We start from the raw sequence: 25,296 nt of genomic DNA, 5'->3' as shown, positions 1-25,296 counted from the left end.
TTAATTTGGGGAGAGAAGAACTGAGTCCTTTCTTCCCTACATTTGGATTTTTGCTCATGTTGAAATCTTTTTAAACAAAAAGTTATTGTATAAATGGACATCAAGCCACTTGATTCCCAAACTAAACAAATTAAGTTGGTTTAAAAAGTGAACAAAATACATTAATGTTCACATTGCTGAGCTATACTGCAAAGCACCAATGATCCAAGTCAGTTGCTGCCATGGCAGATGTTAACCGGTAGGCACATGAGTTGAATGTTAATTAAAGTGATATTTAAGTTGTCTAAAAAAGCAGTGTTCTACGTATAACTTTCAAAAATTAAATGCTAAAGAACAGGTCACAGAGCAAAAATTGTAAATTGACTTACTGCATTAATGAGTTCTGACCTGAACTTTAAAAGGATAGCTACTTGCAATCATCTCCGTATTAAAGACTTTGTAACCGACTGAAACTATGAAATAGTATCTAAGAGAATACTGACTACCTTACCACAGTAAATTCTCATTTGATATCCAGTTAATGAGACTTAGACACCCATACACCACAAAATGATTCAGAAAATGTTGAGTCATATAGTACAGTCTTACTATCTAAAACAATTTTTGAAATTTTAATATAAATATTATATATCTTTTATTATTCTACTTCCCAAAAACCCCATCAATTCAGATATCATATATGGATTACAGCAGACTACACAAGTGGTGACCCCCACTCTCTTTCCTAACCCACAAATGAAGAGCCTATTCTCAGGGTCTAAAGGAAAAAGAAAATAAATGACATAAAAAGATATATCCCAGAAGTAGTGGTTCATAGGTAAAAAGGGAAAGAAACTGCACAGAGGAAAACTGCTTTAGGCTAGGAGCTCTGATTCTAACCATGAATTCAACTGGCCTGTCTAGAAGCAACCAGCACTCGGTGAGAATACTCCATCTTTCCACACACATCTGTTTCTTTACATTACACATCAATGGATTGAAATATGCCAATTAGAACAGTTTAGTGGTTTTCCATTGCTGGTAAAGGATTTAGGACTAACAAGTACCTTTAATAATATTGCCTCTATTGGGCCTGCCCTTTGGTTTCTAGCCAATTTCTGATAAAAAGAAAATTTTATTCCCAACCCACTCAGAATGGGGGTCTACTTGTTCATCGCAACCAGGGCACCACTATTCCTGACCACAAAAGGTCTGCACACCATAATGACAATGTATTTTTCCATCAAGGTAGTGTAGTCATTGACAAAAGCAGCACACGGATATTCCCATGGTAACCACTTAGTGGAGGGACACAAAGTTGAAATGGTGCATGGAAGGCATCCTCTCACCTCACCTCTACCCCTGTTCAACCAGAACAGCTCATACTCTGATTGGCTTTGCATAAACAATAAACAGTTAGGTTTTAGCGAGAGATGTGAGGCTAACATGAGGTTTAAAAGCTGTGCTTTAAGGAACATAGGTTTCTGTCTTTCTAAAAATAAAGAAGTCATACTCTGTACTCACGGAGCAATCTTCATCCACTATGAAAATGGTGCATTTCTGCACCTGCATGAAAGAGATAATAGTGGCAGCTATTTTCTTTAGAATTACTTCTAATGATTGCTGTTCTTCAAAAATTAAGCTAGCAAGGTCAAGCAGCACCTAGACAAAAAAATTTAGTTTATTATTTAGTAATTGTTTGTAATTATTAAAGCAATACAATGATTTATACAATTTATAAGTTCTTTATTTATAGTCTAACAAGTTGCAACCAAGTTTGCATTCAAGTATTAAATATGTAAGTCTCTATTTACTACCAGAGCTTCCATAGTGATTGTTAGTACAGTTAGTATAGTGATTACAATCACAGACTCTGAAACCGGAGTCATCAGTTTTTAATCCTGCTTTCCCTCCCTGTGAGCTTTGTGATGTAGGGCCAGTTCCTTAAAAATGGGATAATAGTAATAATAATATCAAATCATAGGGTTATTGTAAGCACTAAATAAGTGAACATTTCTAAAGCATTTTGAATACTATCTGATACATAAAACACACTGTCATTGCTGTTGTTCCAAACTTCTGAGATCAACAATTATCAGCATTTTCACATAGCACAGTTAATACTGTCCAAAACAGACAAAATTTGAAGAGCTCCTTTTGTGTTTTTTCCTGGTAATTTCTATTTCCTTTGAATTCCATAGAATGTCTTCTAATCTCACAGAATATCTGTGTATAGAGGAGGAAGAAAGGGTGTCAAAGAAAATTTGAGGAGATGCTATGCTAGCTGAGCCCTGAGAGATAAGCAGGCATCATTTGGGTGAAGTGGGAAAGGGAACTATTTCAGTCAAAAGCAACTAAATTGAGAGAGGGTAGCATACACTGTAAGTCTTAATCAAGTTTTAAGAGAAGCTATAGAGTGTGAGGAGGAGAGTTGGGGAGATGAGATTGCAGACTCAAGTGGAGAAGGAATCTCAAAAGCCCTGTATGTCTTTGGAAGCAGTTTGGACTATGATGGACTGCAGGAAGAAAGTAACAGGCTTGTATCTGTGTTTGTAAAAATGGGGACTAGATTAATGGGTGGCAAGAACAGAGCAGGGAGACCAGGTAGGAAGATACTGTAGGCGAAGGCAATGGAAGATCCAATACTTTATTAACACAAGATCTAAAAAGAGAAAACATAGGGTGGGAGAGAGGAATTATCAAAGAAGTAATGAAAAAGAATTACATAGAAAGGAAGGGTTTAAGCCTCCAGATGGAAAGGGATGACCAGGTACCAGTATGACAAATGAAAAAGAGTCATATTATAAAATTAACTTGTAAAAAGAAGATATAGAGAAATGATATGAAAAGCTTAGACAAAAAACAAAACAAAACAAAACACCTACACAGAGCCAAGGATCAGTACAACAGGGACGCTAGTTAGAAGACAAAAGCACCACCCCTAAATTCTGAGAAAGTGATTTTTCAGTTTATAATTTTATACCCAGCCAAACTGGTAGGATGATACAATAGGCATTTTCGAACTTGCAAGGACTCAGAAAACTTACCTGATCAATACTCTTTCTCAAGAAATTAATTGAGAATATGTTGCAATAAAACAAGGGCATAAACTGAGAAAGAAGGAGTTATGGGATCCAGTGGACAACCAGTGGAGCCCTTCTGAGAAAGCAGTGAAGGAAAATTCTATGATGACACCTATACAGCAGGCAGGGGAGATATAGTGCAGCTTGGAAGAGAAATGGTGGAAAACCTCAACTTTGAGATCTCCAAGGAAAAGAACTCAACAGTATGCCTAAATAATGGGGAATATGGGGGGAAAACTAACAACATGAGGGCTACTCTACACTCAGGGGAAAAGTTCAAGGGGAAAAAAAGGAATGGGATTCAGAAACATCATGAAAAACTGAAAGTTGTGTAACAAATGTAATATGAATATTTACATAGTCACAGTACTTATAAACACTTTATTTTAAATCACAACTTGAGAATTAAACTAAAGCTTACTAAAAGTTAACGATGGTTGTAGAACAACATATATGTTATCAATGTGGGCAACAGAAAAAGGTCTGATGAGAAAAGCAGAGGCAAGTCATGGCAGGTGGGAAGGAAAGATGAGGGATGCTAAGATCCTCATTTCACAAAGCATAGAATCAACAGATGATGTCTCTAGTTGATAGGGCAAGAACTAAAAGCCGTATCTAACATTATGAATGCAACCCATCCAGTAACTTAAAACAGATGTAATGATACTAGTGGAACAGGATAATGGCAAGTACAGAGTGATGTAAATCAAATAAGTTTTGATTAAAATAACTCTTTTAAGTTAATGAATATTTTCTAACAGTGATAAAGCAACAGAGCATGGAATACAGGAAATGGAAAAAAATTATTAGAAGATACAGCTAAAATATTAAGTGGATTTTTAATCATACACATATTTTGCCTGGATAAAAATTTAACAATTTTTTAAAAAAAGAATTCCTATACGCTCTCTTTAGTAATCAGACTTGCCTGATTTCTCTTGTTCTCCAGCAGTGAAGTCTCATAGAGTTGAGCATTATGAAGAACAATACCACAAAATGCCAAATAGGCAGCAAAGTCCTATAAAACAGGGAAGACAACAGCCAAATTAAGAACTGTCTACAAAACTGTCTTATTATATTGTCTGAAACACAGAAGGCATCCCAAAGTATTTATAGCTGAAACAAATATTAGAAAGCCCAAAGGGTCCATGTTAATTCTGCACAGAATTAGGAACTGATGCAGAGCAAGTGTTAGCTAACTGGTACAGTAAGTAGATGACTAGTATTAACACCATCTCCTAAAGTCATACACTAGTTACAAATTACCAAGGAGAAAACGGGAGGGAGTAGGACACAGATCTCTTTATGCCATTTGAAACTGAAATTCACCCTATGCAAAATTTGGTGTTGTCTCTGAATGATATTAAGAGCTGGATCTGTGCTGAGACCATATAAATAGCCTGTAACTTATTACTGGGGCTAATGAAAGCTAACATACTTATTGGGAGAATACTGGCAGAAACAGTCCCATATGTTGTATAAAATATTAGCTTCAGTATGTTTTTTAACACGGATCGTCATCCACAGTACACTATTTTATAGTGGTATGCTCACAATTATATTAATTATTGACTAAAACAAGCCTGTCCATGGCATACTTTATTTACAATTATACTTATTTTGCCCAGAGATTTTGCCCAGCCTACGAATGCAACTCTTTCAAGAAGGGATTACCTTAATGGGAAAATGATGAAATATAAATATAAAGCCATTCTAGAACCATGTTTCCCACCAAATATTCTCAGGTGTCATTAACAGAATAGGAGACTAGATGTCTATTACACTGATTTTAAAAGGTACTTGCTATGTTCTGAAGAAATTAAAACATGGGGACCAACATAAGTGCCAGTACGGCCTACACCATGGAGACAAAAATAACTCTGTCTTGTTTGAATGTCTTCCAAACGTTCCTACTAATTTTCAGGGGAGGGACATAAATAGCGACAGTCTTGAATAAGAAGAATTCAGTAGGCTCCACGATATACATATAATTACATATTCAGGAAGAGAAATAATAAAACCTACTGACAGAATGAAGTTATAAACAGGTTTAGGGGCTTCTGTCCTTAAACGGGAAGCATGTCGATGTGGTGCATGGAATGTATTCCTTCAGAGTTGGATGGGAAGAGTAATAAAATAATGCTGACTGCCGCTCTTTCTGAAGCTAAATTCACATCATCCAGCCTGAATTCACACCTTGGCGCCCCACCGTCTGTGTGCAAAGCTTATAAAACATTCTGAAATTTGCTTCCCCAGGAGGCAATTCCAATTTTTAGCTGACCTGGAGTTCTGAACTTGGAGCTTCAGGGGTTTTTACTCAGCGTTGAATTTATTTATAGCAGTGATGAAAGGTAAATGAGATAGTTAAAATACCGTGTCACCCTCTGTATGGCCCCAACATGCACACAGCCCTTGGAGGGCAGGGGACTTGGTGACACAGTGAGGAGGTAGTTGGGGGTTTCTGAGGACTGACTACCCCTAGGACCTCAAAGTCAGCACTGTAGTTAGCCGTAGGAAAGAGACACTTTTGAACATTTCAGATCATTTTAAACCGTGATTTTTTTGTGATCAACAATTTCAGCAATAGCTAAGTCTATATACACTAAAAACAGAAAACATCTTCCTACACTGACATCACAGCAGACATAAGTTTTGGTACCTTTTCATCTTTTTCAGTGAATGTCCCACCATTTCCCGATCTCTTGTTGATGGCCTGGGCTACACCAACAACCTGGTATAAGGACAAAAAAGTGGCAATTTCACTGACTGAAATTACTGGTATAAATTCACCGAAATGTGTTTATGGAGGGATTTCTACGTGTGCTTTTTTTTTTTTTAACGTTTATTTTTGAGACAGAGAGAGACAGCATGAACAGGGGAGGGGCAGAGAGAAAGGGAGACACAGAATCTGAAACAGGCTCCAGGCTCTGAGCTGTCAGCACAGAGCCCGACGCGGGGCTCGAACTCACGGACTGTGAGATCATGATCTGAGCTCAAGTAGAACGCTTAACCGACCAAGCCACCTAGGCGCCCCTACGTGTGCTTTAAAATAGCAACAAACTTTGAAACCAAAACAAAACCCCTCAGCTTTGAACTAGTTCTGTATCATTTACTACATCCTTTTTTTTTAAAATTTATATATTTTAAATGTTTATTTATCTATTTTGAGAGAGAGAGAGAGAGGGAAAGAGAGAGAATGCAAGCCGGGAGAGTGGCACAGAGAAAGGGAGAGAGAATCCCAAGCAGGCTCCATGCTCAGCGTGAGTGAGCCGATGTGGGGCTCCATTCCACGATAATGAGATCATAACCTGAGCAGAAGTTAAGAGTTGGACACTTAACCGACAGAGTTACCCAGGTGCCCCTGTCTTGTCTAATAAGAATTCGAATGTTGTCAGCTTTTTGGGTCCCACCATATTTGATTCTGTGACTTCACTCTGCATTGTGGGAAATATTGTTGGCCATCACATTTTAAGTGAATATTTTTCAAGATTTTTGGATGAAAAATAAACTGTAAATTTCTGTCACATCCAAATTAAATGTGTGATAAAATGAACATGTTATATTAGCTTTAAATATAATATTTCAAATGGTTTAGTTAAACACGGTCTTTTACTAAAAATGATACAGGATCCAGTGGCCAATTAGGGTGAAAAATAATTTCTAATGTAGGGGTGTAGTCCAACTTCCTTTGAAACTTCTGACCTTAAAAATTGTTTTACCCCCAATAGGCTTATTTTTGGGAAAAGAGGTTTTCTTGAAAACCCAACACAGGAATTAACAGGCTGAGTCTTACTTCCAATGAATCAAAGGTAAACTGTATCTTAAGACTGAGCTCAAACTCTGGGAATATGTCTTAAGTTTCCACAAAAGGTGTAGCAACACTTTAAGAACCTTCTCTTCCTTCTGCTTGAAAGTGTATTTTACTTACCTGTTTAGTTCCAAATTCAGTCTGAATAATTGCTTTAGTTTTTTAAAGACCTTCAAAACTTACCTTTTGTTTTTTTCCTCCTTCCTCTTATGAATTCTACTTTCTCCTTCCTTGTGTGATTTAATATCAGTGGAACAGCTATTATCCCCTAAATGGTTACACTTTAGAAAAATAAAGCCCTTGGTTTTGTGTGTGTGGCTCACCCTTTTTTCCTCAGCTCCTTCTGGTCCCTTAGCTCTAAAAAACGATATAAAATTCTTGGCTAGGAGAGCAGAACAAGGAAGGGGAAATGCATTTTTATTTGATGTAGTTTTCTGATCTTCTCAACACCCTTCCTCCATGACCCATGACAGAGTAAAGGGATGTTTAAAAAAAAAAAAAAAAGCAGAATTCTCCAATTGTCCTGTACCTTTTTGTTGTCTTTAGTTCAACTCTCCCTTTTTTTGTGTGTACGCTTTAGCTCTTGAAAATGGCTAACAGATGTTCAGATGCTCCAATCTCAATGACTAAATGCACACAAAAACTTATGTCTATGGTCAAAAATGTCTGGATTGCAGATTAGCATGTTCACCTGAGTGTAACTGACAGGAGCCACTTGAGGGTCACTGGGGTCTAATACACAGTGCGATCAGTACAGCCTGGTTATTTCAACTACTGAGGTGTCTACTCTGTACTGAGGAGAGACAACAGTGGGGAGAAAGACTACTCTGAAGGAGCTCTGGGTCAAGATCGGGTGATGCACAAACATACACTTAAGGCACATAGGACGGTGTGATCAGTTCAATGATACAGATGCCCACAGACTGCTATGAGTACAGAAGGGGGCACATAATATGGGTAAAGAGGCAGTTTCTCAGACATGATAACATCTGAGTTTTCATTTGTCTTTAGTAAACGGCTTTATAAAAGAAAGACTTAAATTTTAAATCTTCATTTTAAGGAAGGGAAGTTTACAAACAGATACAAAGAGTCTTAGGCAAACCTTCTCAGATGATTACGCAGTATAAAAAAGGATGCAGTAATGCACTACATGCATGTGGAGCTGTGTGAGGCAATGTACTCAAGCTAGAAAGTTCCCACTCATTCAAAAATAGAAAGACACAAAAAGCTAGTTGTTTATTAAATGGTCACCAAACTGTATTAACATCTTAGTCGATCATGATGTCACCATAAATTGACAGTGAGAGAACAGTTAATTTCCTAGTCTTAAAAGAGGCAAATCAGTGGCATAATGTATTTTCTGAAATCAAGACCAGTAAAAATGATAACATTGGTCAGTTTAGATCACTAGAGTCTCTTGAGAATGAGAACAAAGCCGGTGTGGGCTAATGAGCTCATTATGGTCCAAGGCTGCAGGCTACAGATAACCCTCAACCTGGTCAGTGATCTGCAGACTGACCTGGGGTGGTAGGCGAGAGCTGGGAGGGGCAGGGGGTAAATATTTTCGAAGTGGGTCGGTGAGTGAGCATCAACCTCTACCAGAGAAGCAGGATCAAAGCATGGCCTGTTCCCAGTGTGCCTGCGGCAACTTCATTTAAGTAGAAGAGAACTTCAAACAAGGCTTCTTCGGTGCACTTGGAGATGATCCCTTCAGCTCTTCCTGTATTAAAATTTGTATGCCAATTTCAACCTCAGTTTCAATCCGCACGTTTGATACTCAGAACTGTTTATATGATAAACATTTTTCTAACCATGGGCTGAAAAGTTTTCTCGGTAGTTAAAACAACAGTGTCCTTGAAACCATACTATCAGTCATTATTCACAATTTTCAACCAACACAAGAGTGTTCACATGGTTCAATAACTATTTTCCATTCTGGAATTTCTATCAGATTCATTTTTCAAATATGTCTATTCCTCCTCCTCCTCCTTCTCTTATAAATACTAAGTCCTTCATCTCTTTGCCTGAGAGTTCATCTTTAGCAAGGGCTGTTTTCCACAGGAGTCCCACCTTCCCTGAGTCATGAAGCATCTGTGCCCAGTGACTTCCTGTTTGTCTTGGCACTGCCTTGGGAGTGTGAACGTGAACTCCATACCTGTGTAGAGCACAGGCTCATGTTCTCATGGTTCACAGGTGCCTCTTCTTTCTCTCACAGCAGCAGGCAGGAGACAAGCTTCCTTGAGGCTTCTCCTGTCTGCTGGTGGAGTTTGCCAGGCCCATTTTCATGAATGAAACCATCACTCATCTAGGCTTCCCCTCCCTGCCCCTTCATGCTATTCCTGCAGAGTGTATGCATTCCACAGCCTGCGGATGCTACCCCTGGACATTCGTCACTATCCTGAATCTCAGATCCTCGTGAGCCCATCTGGCCAGGACTCCATGCTCACGTTTCTTATCTTGGGTTCCCCTCTGTGTCTGACACCTGTGGGTTTTCCCTTTCTTGAGCGCATCTGTAATTTGTAAACTTGTTTTTGGTAAAATTTTATCTTCTACTTGTTTGCAGAATTGTCGAGGGGTATTCTTCTGCATCTGTACAGTCTGGCCAACAGACCAGAAATCTTGTTTATAGGCTTTAAAGCCTACTTTGTATTCCCTCAACACCAGATCTTTACTATATTGAATTCCCCTGACCCACAATTTTTTTTCCCTCTAATATTAAACAAGATATTTACTTTTAGGCAATGTCATGGAATAAGGATTTCCAATGATGAATTTTTCAACCTTTCTGGTAACCAATTACTTCTCTTACTAATAATTTTACAGATTCAGATATTGAGGTTAATTTAAGAGACAATTAATTAAATATAACTGGTATTAAAAACACAGGCATGTTCTTCAAAGAGTTATTAGACCAAGAACATATATCTAATACATACATGTGCCTCCATCCCCAGATGGATGACATTTTAAAAACAGCACTGATTTAAAAAAAAAAAAAAAAAAAAAAAAAAAAAAAAAAACAGGTAAAAATAGGAGAAAAAGCGTAGCATTTGTCTAAGATCACATAATTCAGTAAAAGACCAAAAAGAGTTTAATTCTCTGAAATTCAAGGATCCTAAGCAAAACTAGCACCTTCTGCCCTCCTTGTGTTGATTTCCTTCTTCGGTCATCTACTGCCCCTTTAAACAAATTAGCTCATTGTCTTCAAGCCAAGTAACGGCTAACCATAGGCTTTTTAAATGTCAGTTTCGAATGATCGCCTTTATGGCAAGTATGTGTCAGACCTCATATCTGAGAGGCAAAGCCCCTTAAAAGTATTAGTTTCCACATCAGAAAGCCCAATCACTCTGCCTACCTGCTGGCTACCTGGATCCTCAAATGGCAGTACTCTATGCTATTTTTTTTTTTTTTTTTTGAAGCACAAAGAAACTTCTGTTTTCTATTTTACTGGCACTTTACACAGCATAAATGGATATTATGTCCTCACAGGGTCAAGTGTTCTTTTAGGAATGCAAAGGGCAAGACTTGACTCTCACTGAGTGAACAGTGTGGAATGTGACAGCTGGTCAATTCAGGGGCAACTGATCATTGCCACAGTGAGCAATTTCTTCTTCAATTAGCAGCTGCCCCAGACACTTACTGAGGCCATACATCAATCTCAATACACTTCCTTATTCTCAATTCCAGGGGACACTCAGGATGGAAGCTAAAAATGCAAGGGAAGAAAGGAACAGACTCTACAATTTTTAGCTGTCCTTCTCTCCCATCCATGGAATGCCACTATCATAATGACAGGGCCCCTAGACCAGGTATATCCTGAGCCAAAACCTTATTTCACCAAGAAAATGCGAATTTAATACATACAGGAGCCAGTGGAGAAGTCTCCCCAGTGTTCTTTTCAAAAATTTACTTGACTCAGTCATTCATCCAACAAAAAATATTTTTATCAAAAAATAATCTCTGAGTCTCTCATATAGCAGTGATTGTTCTGGGCAATGAAGACCCAGCAGAGCACAAGACAGATAGAAACCCATGTCCTCATGGAGGTGACATTCTACTTAGAGCATTAGGCTTGGAAGAGAATCTCACCCATATACCACCTTCTCCTTCTGTTTTACAAGTAAGCAAACTGAAAGTGACAGATTGGTATGACCAATCCGGGCTTTCTCACCTCTCTTCCAAATCCTAGACAATCATCAAATTATGGCCATAGTCCATGTGGTAGGCAAAATAATGTCCCCCAAAGATGTTCTCCTTCTAATCCCCAGAACCTGTGATTATGTTACCTTAAATGGCAAACAGGAACTTTGCAGATGCAATTAACTTAAGGATCTAGAGATGGAGAGATTATCCTGACTCATCTGGGTGGGTCCTCCAACTGTAATCACAAGCATCCTTATGAGGGAAAGCAGGAGGCAGAAGAGTTGGAGTCAGAGATTTGAAGATGCTTGGCTGCAGGTTTTGAAGACAGAAGAAAGGGCCACAGGCCAAGGGATGTAAGCAGCTTGTAGAAGCTGGAAAAGGCAAGAGAACAGATTCTTCCCCTAGAGACTCCACACAGGAACACAATACTCTGACACCTTGATGTTAGCCCAGTGAGACCTGTTTTAGACTCAGACATCCAAAACTGTATGATAATACACTTGTGTGTTGTTTTAAGCCACTAAATTTCTGGTAGTTTTTTTTTTTTTACAGAGGCAATAAGAAACTAACACATCCCATTAGAATCATTCTCCATTCCTTTTTCACTTTCCCTCACTCCATACTGTATCTTGTGCTTCACCATCTAAATCCTCACTCTCTTTGAGAGCCCTGACATATCATTGCTAATTGTTTTTCTGCCTTTAGTCGACCTTTGACACTCATGCCAAATTTATCTTCTTGGGACACTGCTCTGCACATACAAATCACCTTTTTACTCAAAACATTGTAATGTTCCATCCATCTAAAGGATGAAAACTGATGATGGATTCCACACCCTCAGCTTCAAACAAGATCACTTAAATGGGTCTTTGAATTAGAACGCTATGATGACCTTTGTTCACATCATTCCTTGAAATATTACCTTCCCCTTTCTCTACTGAGGCAGAGTCTACAGAAAGCTTCCCTTGAAACCCTTCTGAAATTCTGTGTGGCAGCTGGGTATGCCATACATTTCACAATGAGGTATTCTCATTTTTAACCTCGTTTTCTCTCCTCTCATCCCGGCTCTCCAACTAGATTGTTTTCTAAGGACATGATTTATATCTATGCCTTATTGTAGCATCGGTACTTTGCTTTGTCCCGAATGCACTCAACGCTTGATGGAGATTTGCTGTTGACGATAATGGGAAAGTGTCAGAGGGATCAAATACTTGTTAGGGTGATGTACTTACTCAACAATTCACATTCGAATAATAGTTAATTATATCTGCCCATTTTCTTTCTCTGCCTTTTGCTTGATATTAAGTGATCTCTCCACATCTGAGAACTGATGTGGCAGTAAGAAGTTTATGCTGTTAATAATCCTTTAGTTATGGAGCTGGAACTTAGGGCCTAGAAGGACTTCGGGAGAGTGGCAAAGAAAAGCTTAAGATTGTTCGTTTTAACACTTAATTTTAAAAATACAGAAAATCACAGAGAATAAGATAATAAACATCTATATCTCTGTCACCTAGAACAGTGGCAGTGTGGGGCTTGTTAAACACAGCTTGCTGGACCCCACTCTACAGGTTCAGATTAGCAGGTCTGGGTTGGGGCTCGAGAATCTGTATTTCTCAAAGCTCTCAGGTGATGCCACATGCTCCTGGTCCAAAGATAAAAGACACTTTGAGAATCACTAATAAAGAACTACAAGGTGTTACTATTTGAGGATGTTTCCTTTTTTGAATTAATCTAAGAAAATTAAATTGGACTTTCTCCTTCCAGGGCCATTCTTCTTTCTCCCATCTTTCCTTCTCAGAGTCAACCCCTAACATTGCATTCCTAAGAAATACATGAATCTATAACAAGACCTAGTACTTTCATCTTTCAAAAAGGTTACTCAAATAAAATAATAAGAAATGCATAATTTTGCAACCTATTATTATATTCAATGTTGTTTTTCAATCAGTTCATATATAGATCTAGTTCATTCATTTTATATATAAGGTTGTATTCCATACCAAATTTTATTCATCTAACCCCCAAATGATGGATGTTTGGGTTGTTTCCAATTTTTTGCTATTAGAATTCTAAAAAACATCTATGGTGAACACCTCTATATGGGTCTGCTCGTGCACATACATAAGAGTTTCTTTGTTGAAATCTTCAGAGGGATTACAGAAGTTACACCTTTATGAGCAATGCTTAAGAATTTTTGTTAACCTTACATTCTAACCAGCCCCTAGTATTATCAGGCTTTTAAATTTTTGGCCATCTGACAGCTATACAAATGTGTTTCACTGTTGCTTTAATTTGCATCTTCCTGATTACTAGAGAGAATGAACAGCTTTAAAATTTTTATTATCTATTGGCTCTCCTGTGTTGCCTATGTGTAATTTTGCGAATTGTGACCGTTCTGTTGTTGTTTGGCTTTTATTAATAAATTTGAGAATCAAGGTTTGATTTTTTTTAAATGACTAGCAAGACTGACTTTATTTGTTTGTGATCCATGTTATCCATTTATATGTATAAGCACCACTACACCTACTGTTTCTCTCAAGAATACGTTTACGGATCTTCCAAGGTTGCAGATAACACAAGTATGAATACAGGAGAAGTGGACGCTTTTACTTTATTCTCACGGCCCGAGAGGCTAGGAAGAGGCAGCCAAGTTGAAAAGAAACTTTGAGAAAGTTACAAGATATAAACAGCAATGCCCTTAGGATAACTGACATGAGAAATACATGATTAATGGCCAATATCTCTAATACAGTTAATAAATCTATCCCCAGCCAAAAAAATTCATAATCCTAAAAAGTCTGCTATTTATAAAAGGGAGAAGGAAGGGCCTGCTATATGACAGGCACTTTGTATCTGTTAATTCATTTAACCTTTGCCACAACTCTTTCAGGTAGACACAATTATTCCCATTTTATCACAGAGGTAGCTGATGTTCGGAAAAGTTAAATAGGAGTCCAAGAATGTGCAGACCCAGATGCTCTGCAGGTGTGATCCCAAACCTAGTTCTTTCTACTACTCCCCCAAAGGGAAAGCAAAACCTGCACTAATATAAAATACAGGTTCTTAAGTACTATTCTTCAAAGGGATCGTGAAGACCAAGGATTTTGGAAATTTGCTGTCTGCAAATCCCATACATATGCTTATCTTGTTAATGTGTATTTTCACCAAAGGGAATAGAACAATTTCAAAGTTATAACTTTAAGAAACAAAGATCCAAAATGGCAGACAAATCAAAAGTTGTTTTGACTTCCATTATAAATCTTATGTCATATCTTTATATCCAAGAACCTCTTATGCAACATAAAAAGGTCCTGTATTTCAGGGATATATAATACACTCTCAAAAATAAGTAGATTCTTCAAGAAAAAACAGAATTAATCTATGGTAACAGAAATCAGCACAGTGTTGTCCATAGTTTGTGAGATATCTTACTTGGGGTGTTAGCTTCACAGATGTATACACATTTGTCAAACTCATCAAATTGTACACTAAGATCTGTGTACTTCACTGTATATAAAACTTAACTCAGTTTTCAAAAGTCTTAAAGTAATTTTTTTAATTGTAGAGAGAAAGTATGAGCTGGGGACAGGGGCAGAGAGAGAGAGAGAGAGAGAGAGAGAGAGAGAATCTTAAGCAGGCTTCATGCTAGCATGGAGCCTGAGCAAGGTTTGATCCCATGACCTTGGGATGACCTGAGCCAAAATCAAGAGTCAGACGCCCAACAGACTGAGCCACCCAGGTGCCCCTTAAAAGTAAATTTATAATTGCTGATGGTATATGAAAGTGATGGTCCTTGAACTGAGTTCCCAGCTGTCTTGGTAATGGTGAAGCAGACAGAGGTTCTGGCCACTTGCTCTGTGTTATTAGGCAGGATGGATGCTCCCCAGATAGGGCCAGAACAAATCCGGCCTCTGGGGGTCAGTAGCTGTCCTGCCCTAGGAACATCCAGTGGGAGTGGTGCCAACCCGAGACTGGGTTCCTTCCAGACAAGGGGATGCTGGGCATAATTCTTGATCCTAGTGTTTATTCTCATCCCTTTACACAAAAAATCCCTCTCCCCTGCCAAATACTAGACTCTCTGCCTCACTAGCTTTTAAGCAACGAGGTAAAAGTCTTAAATCTAGAACCACAGGAACCTTTTGCCTTCTTATTAGACCTTTCTGTCCCTTGGGATACAGAGACTCAATCCTGAGACAGAGCAGCACATGGCCACTGTGCAAAGTCTCCTTACATGCCTTTAAAAATTGCCAGAGACACGAAAGTTACATGGCAGAGAAGAGCCTGCCACCTTTCCCATGGCAGGGTATGTTCATTGTTTACCGTTATTTAACTTTCCATTCCCCCATTTGTCTGGCCTGGCCACCCTTCATAAAGGGAGGAAACGGACATTTTTCTGAACCTTCACTAGGTGAAGAGCTCAGTGGTGGGCACTGTCACATTCCTTGTCTCACTAGGACCTTTAAAACCACCCTCTGTGTTTGTACTTCATGTTGAAACTTTACAGATGAGTCAACTAAGGCACAGAGAGGTGAAGAAACTTGCTCAAGGAATCACTGATCAGAAGCCAGCACTCAAGAGTAAATCATTTTTGCTACAAATTCAGAGCTCTCTCTTTCAAACTCTCTCTCCCTCTCTCTCTCTGCCTAATTGGGACTAAGTCCAAAATAACAAAAAATACTATATATTTGATGTATATTATATAACTGTACTTTGTGTCAGAATAAATCTACCACTCTTTGTGCCCACCCTTATACATGATATTGCCAAAAATGCCTTCAGAGCCTGGGATCTATTTGATAACTAAGATTTATTTTCAGGGTGGTGTCCTGCAACCTGCCAGCTGCTGGCCTGCACAGCACAGGCTTACCTCTGGATGGTGTTGTTGGATTTGGACTCTGTTAAACCAGGGTCAAGTCTGTTCCACCACTGCCTGCACTTGTAAGAGGTCCACGTCTCTACAGCCTGGTAAGATGCTGTACTAATAAACCTTCCTGATAATTATACAGTAAAGTGGTGTGCCCATAGTGTGCACTAAACACAAACAGAAGAGAAGTAACACAGCAAAAGTGGCAAAAAAAAAAAAAAAGCAAGTTTCATGCATCAAAACACAAAACAGGCTGAATCTCATTTATAAACTAGAGCTGGCATCAAAGATTTTGTGAGACCATCTCCTTTGTTAAAGCTGAACTGAGTATTCACATCCCTGCTCTCACCTGTACCGGTCCAGCTAACCAGCTCCCGGCCATGAGAAGCTAGATACCCATATCATTTAGCTTAAGAGATCCAGATCCAGGGCAAAAAGAATGTATGTGCATATTTATGATCTTTATTTTTTTTTTTACATTCAACAAATCCTTCATATAGAGAATATAGCCTGTTATGTCACCATAGCCAAAACATAATTTTATCTCTAGGTGTTTTTTCCTTCACATGGAAGATGAGCCTGCGAAGGTAACCATACATGAAAGTTCATATGCAGACATCTGTCTCACTAGCAAAACTCCTAATTGTAGGTGCTGCTGGCAAAAAAAAGACATGCCCTCCCCCACACAGCTGTGCCAGATAATATACAAAGAAGTTAACAGTATTTGGAATCATTGTTTGCAACTCTGCCTTTTATTATTATATTACCCCAGTCTGTAATTTGCATTTTCAAAAACTAAAATAGGAAAAGAGCTGGGTGGTAGCTTTTCAGGTACAACCATTAATAAAGATGAAAGAAGGTAATTACTTCATGGTAAGAAAAATGCAGCCTTAGAATAAAGATGAGGTGGGTCTATATTCCAGTTCTGCCACAGAGAAGACACGTAATATTGGGAAATTTCCTGTATTTGACCAAGTCCATCTTTCCTCATCTAAAATGGAGATGGTACATCAGGGAAATACAAATCAAAACCACAATGAGATACTACCTTACACCTGTCAGAATGGCTAACATTAACAACTCAGGCAACAACATATGTTGGCGAGGATGCGGAGAAAGAGGAGCTCTTTTGCATTGTTGGTGGGAATGTAAGCTGGTGCAGCCACTCTGGAAAACAGTATGGAGGTTCCTCAAAAAACTAAAAATAGAACTACCCTACGACCCAGCAATTGCACTATTAGGCATTTATCCAAGGGATACAGGTGTGCTGTTTCGAAGGGACACATGCACCCCCATGTTTATAGCAGCACTATCAACAATAGCCAAAGTATGGAAAGAGCCCAAATGTCCATTGATGGATAAAGAGGATGTGGTATACATACACAATGGAGTATTACTCGGCAATCAAAAAGAATGAAATCTTGCCATTTGCAACTATGTGGATGGAACTGGAGGGTATTAGGCAAGTGAAACTGGTCAGTCAGAGAAAGACAAAAATCATATGACTTCACTCATATGAGGACTTTAAGAGACAAAACAGATGAACATAAGGGAAGGGAAACAAAATGAATATAAAAACAGGGAGGGGGACAAAACAGAAGAGACTCATAAATATGGAGAACAAACTGAGGGTTGCTGGAGGGGTTGTGGGAGGGGGGATGGGCTAAATGGGTAAGGGGCACTAGGGAATCTACTCCTGAAATCATTGTTGCACTATATGCTAACTAACTTGGATGTAAATTTTTAAAAATAAAAAAAAAAATTAAAATAGAGATGGTAATATCAACAAAAAGTATTATTACTGAGCTCTTAAGAGGCAGCATGAAGCTCCCAGCCATAATGCCATTTAACACGTAGCCTTGATTAAATTTCTACTTGCCATCCCTTAACTTGTCAATCTGTTTTGGATACCATGAATCAAGCTGGCAGAGAAACACTTCTGCAAAAGAAGTTCTTAAGTAAACCAGATTACTGCATACCACAAACGCAGTTTAAACATCACCTCCTCTGTGAAGCCTGCTCTGGTGGAGCGTACAGTTTAGTGAGGAGAAACAGAAACACACCAGTAAGTTAATATGTAGTGTGTCAGATAGTGATTAAGTGCTTAAGTATTATGAAGAAAACAGAACAGGGATGGAAGTAATGGTTTAAATTCAATAAGGATGGACAAGGAAAGTCTCACTGAGATGTCATTTGAGTAAAAGCCCAAAGGAGATGAGAGAGTGAACCATGAGGACAACTAGGGGAGACACTTCCAGACAGAGGGAACAGTATGTGCAAAGGCTCTGGGGCTGCAGCTTACCTGATTACTGAGACACAGCAAGACTGCCAGTGTGTTGGAGAGGATGGGAAGTCGAATAACAGGAGAGAAGAGGAGCATCAGGAGACAGGGCATGTGGAACTTTTCTTCTGGGATAAGGTGGTATGAGATAGTTTCGATGAGGGGAGTAATGGGCTCGAACAAGTTTTATAAAGTTTGTGTTCAGAATTGAGTGTAAGGACTCAAAGGCTTGAGGTGGGGACGCTAGTTAAGGAGTTACAGTAGTAGCTCAGGGGCTTGCATATCAAGTGCCTTGAACCAGGGTGACGGAGGTGCAGGTGGAGAACAGTGATGGAAGGGAAAACCGACAGTGTTTACTGGTGAGTTAGATGTCTACTGTGCGAGAAAGAAAGAGGGCAGAGATGGCTTCAAGGAATTTAGCCAGAATGAGAGAAGTCGCTGAGTGTGGTGGGGATGATCATGGAGCAGGTTTGGTGGGAAGGGGGATCACGAGTTCAGTGTTCAATATGTTAAGTTCAAGATGCCTGTTAGACATGCAGAAGCAGAGAAGTAAGAAGTTAAACAGAAGACTTTATTTCATTGTTTTTTAAGTTTACTTACTTATTTTGAGAGACAGAGTAAGTGGGGAAGGGGCAGAGAGAAAGGGAGACAGAATTTCAAGCAGGCTCTGCGCTGTCAATGCAGAGCCTGATGAGGTACTTGAAGTCACGAACCGTGAGATCTTGACCTGAGCCAAACGAAAAACCAAGAGTGGGACGCTTAACCACCTTAGCCACCCAGGCACTGGGACATATGAATTTAAACTGAAGAAACAGTACAGTTGCAGCATCTGTTTGGTTGGCATATAAATGGTATTTAAAGCCATGAGAGTAGACAAAATCACTGTAGGAGTGCATGTAGTTAGAGCAGAGACTAGGGTACAGGGCTGAGCTGAGCAGCACCAGTGTGATAAGCAGGCACCAGCCAAGGGGGCAGAGAGGCAGTCAGAGGCAGGAGGAAAACTAGGGATTCTGAGGTCCCAGAAAGTAGGTGAAAACAATCTGTGGAGGAATGACTGGTCACCCAGTCACATGTCACATGTTGCAGATACGCACAGCCAGGTGAGGACTGAGTAACGATCCCTGGCTCCCTCTGGAAGTCACAGGACATTGCCAAGCACGGTTTTTACACAGTGGGACGGGCAAAGGCATGGATGGAGTATGTTCAGGAGAGAATGGGAGGAAACGGAAATGGCAACTGGTTGTGGGCAGCTCTTTCCAAGACCTGCTCTGATACTGATCAGAGGAATGAGGTGGTCTCTGAAAGGAGATGTCCAGTAGGTGCTTTGCTTTTAAGATGGGGGAAATAACAGCATATATGCATACTGACAAACCAGTTTTGTAGAGAGGGAAAATCTGGTGATTCCGGGCATGGGCCACTGGGAAGGGGGAAACTGCCAAGATTTGTCCTTGAGTGGGTGACATGGAGAGAGATCTGGTGCACACGTGTGAGACTGACCCTTGCTATTTCACAGACAGTTTGTCCCTAGAAGAAAAAGGGAAAACAGAGTATGTGGACTCAGATGCAGGGGCGGGAAAGGGAGACAGAATAAGTTCTCTTATAGAAGTATGCTTCTAATTGCTTTTTTTCACTGAAATATTTAGCAATGCCATCAGCCGAAAGTGGGGTGGGGAGGCAGTCTTGAGTTTCAAGGAGAGAGAAGAAACTATTCAACAGTACAATAACATATCCCAAAAAAGAGAGCTCATCGTTTTGATCCCCACAAACCAATGCTTTCTGTTACATGTTTTTCTTTAGGGACTGTCACAACTCTCCTCTGTTACATCCTATCTAAAAAACCTAAATGTATTATAGATTCTTCTGCTTATTCCTCCATTTTATCAATCCCTCTATCTCTCAAACAGAAGTGCAACAAATCCACTTCTTGCTTCCTCTGCCTCAGCCTGGGTCCACTTCTAGCTTGGATTACTCCAAAAGCCTCCTTACCAGCTTCCCTGCTTCTGGATACAAAACTTTATCCATACATGAACAAATACGGAAATTATTTATTTATCAAGATCTATCAAGCGTCAACTTATGTGGCTCTGGGTTATATATTAAACAAGGAAACTGTCCATCATTAAGGCTGTGGCCATACAGATCTTAAAGTAATAGCAAATATTTCCCGCCTTAAAAAAAAAAAAAATCAGCACCCCCTCTGCAGGGCATTGGATGGCTCTTCATGATCTTGCCTCTGCCTGCCTACACAGCCTTGTCTCCGCGCCCTTCCCTCCTTCCAGTTTGTACTCAAGCAAACAATGTGCCAAAGGACTAGACACATTCCCTCTGCTTTTGATTCATCAACGGATGCAGAAAACAATGGTGCAGAGAGATAACGAGGATATTCCAGTGAGCACTTCCTGTGGATATTATGAAGCAGAACATTACATTTACATTACATGCAAACAGTGATCTCAAATAGACCAGCATTTGTGACATAACATTTCAGAAGCCTCTTAATGCCTCAATCATTCGCCACAGCCCGAAGAAGCAGACATCTTCCTCGTTTCTCCTCAGTCTTCCTTTTTTTAAGTTTTCTGCTCCCTCTTTTCTCTTTCCCCCATGCCAACTGAGCCATACACACCAACTCTCCACCTTTGTTTAAACCCAGCCTATGTTGCTTCTGGTGATTCGTGTCATTGTTTAGTACGTGAAAGGGTGAGAAATAATTTTAACTGACAAACAAAATTCCTCTTTTATCAGCTGGCCATTTTTAAGGAAAGAGAAAAAGCCTTAAAGCAGATCTAGTACTTCTGGTGGTTTCCATCCCATCTCCTCAAATTCTTTAATACGCCTCTCTTCAAGACGCGGAGTACAATTCCTCTCCCCTCGAGTCTGGGCTGGACTTGATGCCCGGGCTTCTAAAGAAGAGAATACCTTGAAGCCAAGGTGCACAACTCTGGTGACTCGGCCAGACAGTGCTCTGGAGATTCCTTCTTGCCCGCCCGCTGCTACATGGTGAGGAAACTGAGCAACTTACGGACAGCCCCACTTGGTGAGGAACTGAGGCCTCCTGCGAACAAGCAAGCATGTGAGTGAGCTCTCTGGGAAGTGGATCCTCAAGCATGAGCCAAACACCTCTGCCTGTATCCTGAGTGCAGCCCCCTGCAGGGAACCTGGGCCAGAACCACTCAGCCTGCTAAGCTGCTCCACAATCCCTGAACCACAGAAACTGTGACATAATCTATGTGTGTTGTTCAAAATCACTCAGCTTAGGGCAATTTGTTACATTGAAAAAGACCATGAATACAGTACTTATGACCATCAAATAATGTGTAATAATCAAACAGATCTGGAATCCTAAATCCAGGTTACTTTTCACTTTATTTCACTACCATGAACTGATGCAAATAGAAAAATATGGTTCAAAAATTTTTAAAGATCTTTATCTCTCGCTCTTTGTTTTTTAAATCTTCTTAAATATTAAAAAATATTAAAAAAAATTTTTTCTTAAGCCTGTATTATTCACTTCCACTCTGGTAGAAGTGAAATAAGTAGAGATTTTTAGATGAGGTATAATAAGAAAGAATATAGAGTATTTAACAATTTATAAAAGCACTTTACCTACGTAATCGTAGCTTTTACTAAATGAATACAGATGTCTGCACATATATCTATGGAGAGTAGCAATATTATTGACGACCACCTTAATCTGTTAAGAGTACATGAAAAACTGAAAATTATTTAATAATTAAAAATCCTAATTATGTAGTTCTGGGTTAGATATTATACAAAGGAATTGTTTATGCTTATCTGCAACATGTTCCAGACCTCTACTAGTCATTATTTCAGGGCTTATGTAAAACTTCTCAAAATTAAATTTGTAAATGATCTATTAGATTAAAATGTAATGCATTTGAACAAGTGCTGGAATGGGTATCCTGAAAGTACTAATGAAGATAAACTTCATATTGAATAAAACATAGCCTTCAGTCTGAACCAGATTTTCTGAGCATTAAAAATGAGATTTGGGGAAAGACAGCCTATCAGTCTCAAGCTTTCATTCACCCTTTCTTCTTCTCCTGGATAAGCAGTGTAGCCTCAGGAATTTAACCTATTAGCACCGTGTTTTTCATCTGCTGCTCTTAACAAGTGTTTTTTTTTTCTTTAGGAAAGTGTTTGCCATCTTCTCTGTAAAATACACTTGCTTATTATTTAAAAGGCAATATGGAAAAGCAATGAGAAAAGATCATCACCATCATGACATCAAGTCCAGAACAAACGGAAACTTTGTGGAGTACTTTTGTTTTGTTTCTAAAAACAAGGCCACGAGAAAGAGTATCACTGGGGAACAAGTGCAATAAACAATTTATACATTTTTTAAAAAGGCCACAAAACTAGCCAATTCTTTAAGACTAAAATAGATCTAGATCAACGGACAGTCTGCAATTAAACTCTGCTTTTTTTTTTGTGGCTGTATTTTCATCTAGCCTGACTTAGAATTGAAGGATTATGCGTAAAGCCATAATGTTTATCTGTTCCGAGCTTACTTGTCAAATTTAAGACCCAGTCGGCACTCTAAGCACGAGATGGCTGGCAAGCGTCTCCCCTGCCTCCACCCTCTCATGTAAAGCTTGTATGTGCTTCTCTCGTAAGGCTGTGATATAAACAGCAGGAATCTGCTGCAGGAGACCACAGCTTACTTCTTTCCTCTTTAATTTCTCTAGGTCTCAAAATTCAGTCGTTCCTTTGACCTGGTGAGTTGAATACTGAACTCATTTAACACCTGTCTTGTTACCGCGTACTGATAGTTAACGTCTAGTGTACAAGATCTACATCTTGAAATTGAAAAAAATTTCCAGCAAGTACCTTCCTTGCTTCATTGTTTAAATATCCTCACTGCCTAGACCAGTGCTCTGCATATTTTAGGGATTCAACAGTTATTTGTCCAAACAAGATAATTCAGAGGAAGAAAAATGAGATTACTTTAAAATAAACAGATAAGGGGGCGCCTGGGTGGCTCAGCTGATTGAGCATCTGACTTCGGCTCAGGTCATGATCTCACAGTTCATGGGTTCGAGCCCCACGTCGCGCTCTGTGCTGACAGCTCGGAGCCTGGAGCCTGCTTCAGATTCTGTGTCTCCCTCTATCTCTGCTCCTCCCCTGCTCACACGCTGTCTCTCTCTCAAAAATAAATAAAGATTAAAAAAAAAATTTTAAATAAAAAAAATAAAATAAGCAGATAAGATCATAGAACCTAAATTCTAGAAAACTTTACGTTTGCAGCAGGAATTACACATCTGATTCCATTAATGCTTTATTTTGTGATTTCTGCAGGCATGAAATTTCTTTGATTCATCAAAGTATTTATCTCATAAAAACATTCATAAAAATTAGGGTTTTTTTTTTAATTTTCAGTTTTTTTTTTAAAGAAGATATAAATTTAGATAGTTAGCTAAAATGCTCCTTTATCACACTGGAAAAAAGTTACCATGTATCTTCTCATAACTTATATTTGCGTCGAAGAATAGTAAGTACGTCATCAAGTGTGTTAAAATAAAATCAGTATGCTAAAATAAAAATAAAGGAGGAAAAAAAATCTGTGATTCCAAATTAGATTTCTATTTAGTAACTACAGTCGACAGAGAAAACAGGTATTTCAGACCAGCCTGAAAGACAATATTGGATATAATCTCCAGCTCAGATCAGTAAGAAATTTTCAAAGAACTTGCATTATTTCACAACAATGCCTTCCATAATGCCTATAAATACAAAAGAACACTCATCTCTACCATGTCATAACGAGCAATACTTCAGGGGAGGGCAGTATTTGAGAAATGGGTCATCTGAGATAGAAAGAGTTGAATTTCCCCTGCACTTCTTTACTAAACATAAAAGAATTGTCTGGTCATAGAAAAGACTAATGCCAAGCGACAAAAATAAAAACTGGTCCAAGTGCCAGGTCCAAAAAAATCCTGCAGTACGTCTGAAAGAAATCTGACAGCAGTCTTTAAAATTCATATGTTTGCTGCAATTTTTCTCATTATGCTTCATGTGCACATCATGGTCCTCTGCTGGAGCACGCTGGCCCAGATTAATATGAAACATGCTCCCGTAACTCTTTTATCCCTGGAGAAAATTTCCTCCTGGAGTCTGTCTGCAGAGTGGTTTAAACACTTGACATTAAAAGTCATCAGAATACAGCCAGATCTCCTTGTTTTCACCCTCAAGTCCTGCCTCTGCATGAGAGACACTAAAATATGCCAGTGTACCTCCCATCCCCCTCTCTTAGCCCTTTCACTGCAGTGGAAGAAAGTGGATGCAGTCATCACTTACAGCAGAATTATTTTTTTTAAGTTTATTCATTTTGAAAGAGACAGAGTGAGTAGGGGAGGGACAGGGCGGGGGGGGAGAGAGAGAAAATCCCAAGCAGGCTCCACCCTGCCAGTGCAGAGCCTGACGCAGGGCTCAAACCCATGGAACCGTGAGATCCTGACCTGAGCGGAAACTAAGACACGGATGCTTAACTGACTGAGCCACCCAGGTATGCCCCATTCTCACAGCAGAATTTTAAGAAACCCTCTTTCCCATGTTATTACTCTATAGCCAGATTGTCTATTTGTGTTGTTGTTGAACAGTCAACAACATAGCTGACTTACAATATTATATTAGTTTCAGGTGCACAGCATAGTGATTCGACAATTACATACATTATGAAATGCTGACCACAGAAGTGTAGTCCATCTGCCACCATACAAAGTTATTACAATATTGCTGACTATATTCCCTAAGCCATACTTTTCACCTCCATGTCTTTTTTATTTTCAAACTGGAGGTTTGTAACCTCCTAATCCCCTGTTTCACCTTCCTCCCCTCTGGTGACAACCAGTTTGTTCTCTGTATTTATGATTCTATTTCTGATTTGTTTGTTTAATTTTGCTTTCTAGATTCCACATGTAAGTGAAATCATCTGGTATTTGCCTTTTTCTGTCTGACTTACTTCACTTACACATTGCCTAGATTTGAATCTCAGCTTTGCCAGTTTTTAGTTATGTGACCATCTGTTAAGTAGGAACAAATAATGACCACCTTTTATGGCTGCTAGGAAGATTAAATGAATTAATATATATGCCAGGTCCTTAGAATAGTTTCCACAGGA

At 39.1% G+C, this 25,296-nt stretch overlaps 1 protein-coding gene across 5 annotated transcripts in view; it reads right to left on the bottom strand.

Annotated features, from left to right (window-relative positions):
- The window catches only part of PDE5A (phosphodiesterase 5A), a 142,110-nt gene that overhangs the window by 79,025 nt on the left and 37,789 nt on the right, over positions 1-25,296 (bottom strand). For all 5 annotated transcript variants that reach the window (XM_030313153.1, XM_030313157.1, XM_030313156.1 and 2 more), the window contains exons 4-6: positions 5,722-5,793; positions 3,991-4,080; positions 1,504-1,641 (exon numbers count right to left, since the gene is read on the bottom strand). In XM_030313153.1, the coding sequence (XP_030169013.1) occupies positions 1,504-1,641; positions 3,991-4,080; positions 5,722-5,793 (300 nt within the window). The remainder of the gene's footprint in view (positions 1-1,503; positions 1,642-3,990; positions 4,081-5,721; positions 5,794-25,296) is intronic.

Source organism: Lynx canadensis, chromosome B1 (assembly GCF_007474595.2).
Source record: "Lynx canadensis isolate LIC74 chromosome B1, mLynCan4.pri.v2, whole genome shotgun sequence".
Taxonomy (NCBI): domain Eukaryota; kingdom Metazoa; phylum Chordata; class Mammalia; order Carnivora; family Felidae; genus Lynx; species Lynx canadensis.
This window is presented reverse-complemented; position numbering and strand designations above follow the sequence as displayed.